Raw genomic sequence first — 4,597 nt, forward strand, 5'->3', positions numbered from 1 at the left:
CATTTTAAAAAAAAAAAAAGTCTTATAATAAACAAGCTGATTTTGTATATGTAAGCATACACATGGGGAACACTTTTCTAAATGATGTTATCCTAGTCTTTAAATAGTCAAAACCGAATACAAAGCCTAGAGTTAGCTTCTTTTTTTCTACAAATGTTTGCAGAAAGAGACAACGCTTTATTCATTATTAATTGTCCTTAAACACATGGGGTCCAAATACTGCAGGAGGTATTTAAATTGAGAAAATTACATCTATGTTTTGTTTAGGTATTGTGAAAACTTCATCCAGGCGATGCCTAGAAGGGTGAGGAGAGAACAGACAGCTCATTGATCAAACCACTTCCCTCTACCTTATTCATTCAGACAGGAAATCCATCAAGTTTTTTTTCTGATCTCTCCACCTCTTCTTTTATACTGCTCCTCCCTGTCCTAACCTGACTCCCTCGGTTCTGTGATTTCGTTCGTCTCGTTCTTCTTTAGCGACTCAACCAGTGCAAATGGAGGTCAAGTGAATGTAAAGGGGAAAATTCACACTGAGTTCTACTTACAGAGTTGTAAATCATCAGAATTTCATAATATGTTTAGTGCATTCACACACATTTTTGGTACCCTTCTTGAGGTCTACTTCTTAAAGCTGAAATATATAGGATTTCAAAATCTGGACTCTGGAGTCATTCGCCTCTGTGCCACCCATCCCTGCATCTCTCTGGCCTGCTCCACCCAGCCCAATGTGAATGCCAAAAGGTCACACAAGTCCCTTTTACACAGCCCATTCAATGTGGGAATTTTCCGCCAGTAGTATTTTTGCCGAGACGAGTTCACCCTACCTCCTTTTTAAACGGGACATGGTGGAATGGGGATTGGAGGGCCGTGTGTGACAGAAAGAGAGAGAGAGGGAGAGAGAGCTAGAGAGTGAATGAGGGAAAAGAGCAGTGTCAGCCAGAATGAAGTGAATCCAAGAATTAACAAGCTATTTTGTGATTGTTTTACTGTGGTTACATTCTAAAGCACAAATAAACACACCTCTGCACATCCCAGAGGGAAGGATCTTGTGTGACTGAAGCTAAAACACACACTTCTGTCTCATCCAAGGAGAAGTGTACTCTGTGTGTGTGTGTGTGTGTGTGTGTGTGTGTAGTTCTGCCCTCAAACAGAGATCTGAAATTTGATGCACACCACACAGTGGCCTTCTGTAATTCCCAATTTCCATTTATAAATATGTTGAACAAAATCGGCCTATTTGTTTCATTTTTAAATTGACCTTGAAGTACTTCGACTGTTGGATGTCGTAATAAGCATCAGGCCCATAGTACCGGTGTTACTCCAAAATCTGTGACCTGTGAGGTTTGTTGCATTGACAGTGAGCCAGGAGAAGAGTGTGTATGTAAATGGAGTACACTAATCCAAGTGTAGCCACATTGCTTCCACTTCTACTGGTGTGATTGGACTGCCATTGTTTGCCCAGTCCATGTGACCCATGGACAGTGACCTGCGGTGAGGTTGACAGTTGGTGAGGCACTGTCAGATTTACAAATACAAATGAACCCTTAACAAATTGTCTGTTAACAGACAATGCGTTATGTTTTATATCTCATATCAGCATTCTTCACACAAACGTGACCCATATTTAATTTGAGGTTAAAATTTATTCCAATTGAGCTTATTAAAGTTGATGGTCTTACCTTTACTTGTACATGAAATCCATTTGTCAGCTGGTACGTATTACAAATCCTTTTACCGTTCGAATCCAATATTAAAACAAATGTTTTCAATAAAGAAGATCCTTCTGGACAAAAATGTCCAGACTGTCAAAAATGTTTTGACTGAAAGTCCAGATTTGCGAATTTTCTCAGCTTGGAAAAGTCTTCTTCCATTTTGATAAGGCCGATTGTAAAGGAAATATAAACAAGCACAAAGAAGATTGTAGGTAGCGCAAGAATCTGAGGGCTCACTAGCGCCCTCTGCCTTGAGGCAGGCGTACTGTTTGCCTCACCGAGTAACTTTTTTACTGGGTTTTATGGTTAATCTGCAGCCTAAACACGTTACAGAACTACATTTTATACATTATCCAGATTATGGCAAGGCAGAGCATATAATCAGAGTGTTTGAAAGCATTTTATTTGTGATATATAGAGGGACAGCGACACACTATTTGCATCGCATACAGTTTGTGAGGATTACACGATCCACCGAGAGGCACAGCAAAGTGCTGCCTCATCGCGCATCTCCTCCATGTATTTGAACGGGACATACGGAAATTCTGCTATTCTTTATTGAAAGAAATTCCTTCAACATCGGATTCGAACGGCAAAAGGGCCTACAACACACACCAGCCGACAAATATTAACATTTATTATATTTTATGGTTAACTTTTTTTTTTCTTTTCAAGATTGACAGGGGAGGCTCTGCCTCACCTGCCTCCCCTGACCGCACGTCACTGCCCATGGATGTATAGACTAGAAGTGAGTGTTATTGCTTTTTCTCAAGAAAGAGACCATTAACTTTGGTTGATCATGTTAATCACTCCAGACATTGTATATATGTCAATTTAAAGAAAATTAAATGTTACTCACTGTACTTACTGTAAGGAAACATTGAAGACTATTTGAAGAAACTGCTCATTAGTTATGTGTAGTCATTAGAAGATGCCACTCTACTGTACTGTACCTGCAAAAGACTTATGTCAATTACTAATAAAATGTTTTCTGTTGCTGTGTCAACCTTTCTCCTTCATTTAGGCAAAGGTATTCAAGTATGGGATCAACACAGAACCAGCAAAACACAGGTCACCATTTCCCATCAGAATATGTGACCTTACTGTACCATACAGTATCTGATTAAAACCTCAAAATCATTGTTCTTGCAGCTTCGTTTCCCACTCATGATGATTTTGCACACATCTATTCTCATTTGTGATAATCACAAAGCCAAAACTACAGAGGTTGTCATTTCTTTCTGGCCATACCGGCTCTTCTTCTGGCTCACTGTCGATGCAAAAAATGATTTAAAAAAAAGTGCAACAGCACCCCCGTGGTCACAACATCTGATGGGTCACAGATTTTGGTATAACACCTAGATTCTGGGAGTTTTGTAAAATGAACACAGGAGCTACAGTCTGCCGGCTTTTTTAGGCTCAAGGTAAAAGGGCTTAAATCAAAAAGGAGGGACAAAATGCCCACAGTTTGCCATGACCTCTGTTTAAAAGGGGCTATATTGTCACAGTTTGGAGAGAAATTTGCCGAAATGAAGGGGTTACATTCTTTTTCACAGAGAAGGTAGGACAAAGAAAGAGCAAAATCCAGGGTTAACATCAGTTTATCTTTTTAAAATGCAGGCTCTTAAAAGAACTGATTTGATTCAGATGTGGTGTTCTTCCTACTGGATGTATTAGCATCTAAAGCTAATGTGTTTGTTTTGGTAACATTAGTGACTTAGAATGGTCATGATTTCACCTTTGAATTGAATTAATACGATTTTAATTTAGGAGCAGTTCAAGCTTTGTGTAACATTCGAATGTTCTTCTGGACTGACATTTAACATTTGACGACTTATGGTTTCAGTTTGTTTTAAATCTCGCTAGACTAGCAGATGAAATTAAATTAGGTAAAATAGCTTTAATGCAGTGTTATTTGTTTGGTGGAGCAGATATTGTGTGTGGATAAATTAATATTGTTATTGCTGATTTTGAAGATTTTTATTGACAAGTAAAGGAAAAAGACATAATCCTGCAAAAATGGTTTTTCATAGAGACACTCAAAGAAAGGATCCTCAGTGATTTACCTTCCCATTAGACTGCAGATGTTTTTCTGTTGTGCTTCTAATATGGCTGTTTGCCACATGTTTGTGTGTGTCTTCCTGTCCTCAGGGCATAGCTGCAGCAGCACGGTCTAAAGGAGAACACAAACAGAAGGTGTTTCTGACAGTTTCCTTTGGAGGGATCAAGATCTTTGATGAGAAGTCAGGGGTAAGCACAGAAGCGTGTGTTTGTGTGTGTGCGTGTGCGTGTGTGTGTGTGTGTGTGCGCGCGTGCATGCCTGTGTGTGTGTTTCCTCTGTTAATGAGGCATCTCAATGAGAGGGAGGGGCCCCTGGGGAAATCAGGAAGCCCTAATTGAAACCCTGCGAACATGGCCTCAGTAGATGAGAGAACATGGCTATCCCATTGTCTGCATCTTTGATCATCTCTGCGCACAGCGACAACACTGGTTTCATATTATGCTTCAAGATTATGCTTTTTCCATCTTACATGGATGCTTTTCTGGTTGATCGACTGGACCTATTCAGGCTTTGCTATCCGGTTTCTATCATTCCTCCTTGTTCAGTTTTTTTCTAATCTTTGTTGTTTCTCAGTTTCTTCTTCCAGCCGTTTTTTTTTTCTTTCACCCACTGTTCTCTTTCATCCACTGTTCGATGACATCTTGAAATCACCTAAATACACCCCAAAAAAGCAATACAGGTACAGTCGGAGTATGTCCTAGTTTCACCGATAATGAGACATACTGACCACTCAGAAATGTACAACAGCAGGAGGACACATTATACATATATACTGTGAATCTTTGTTAAATGTTGTTGCAGAGTGAGTATGCCTGCAGCA

The 4,597-nt window shown here is 39.6% G+C and overlaps 1 protein-coding gene across 1 annotated transcript in view; it reads left to right on the forward strand.

Moving 5' to 3' along the window:
- dab1a (DAB adaptor protein 1a) overlaps positions 1–4,597 on the forward strand; it is a 99,436-nt gene that overhangs the window by 55,686 nt on the left and 39,153 nt on the right. The window contains 1 exon segment of the mRNA XM_020603339.1: positions 3,867–3,965. Within this exon segment, the coding sequence (XP_020458995.1) occupies positions 3,867–3,965 (99 nt within the window).

This window comes from Monopterus albus, unplaced genomic scaffold (genome assembly GCF_001952655.1).
Source record: "Monopterus albus unplaced genomic scaffold, M_albus_1.0 scaffold61.1, whole genome shotgun sequence".
NCBI lineage: Eukaryota > Metazoa > Chordata > Actinopteri > Synbranchiformes > Synbranchidae > Monopterus > Monopterus albus.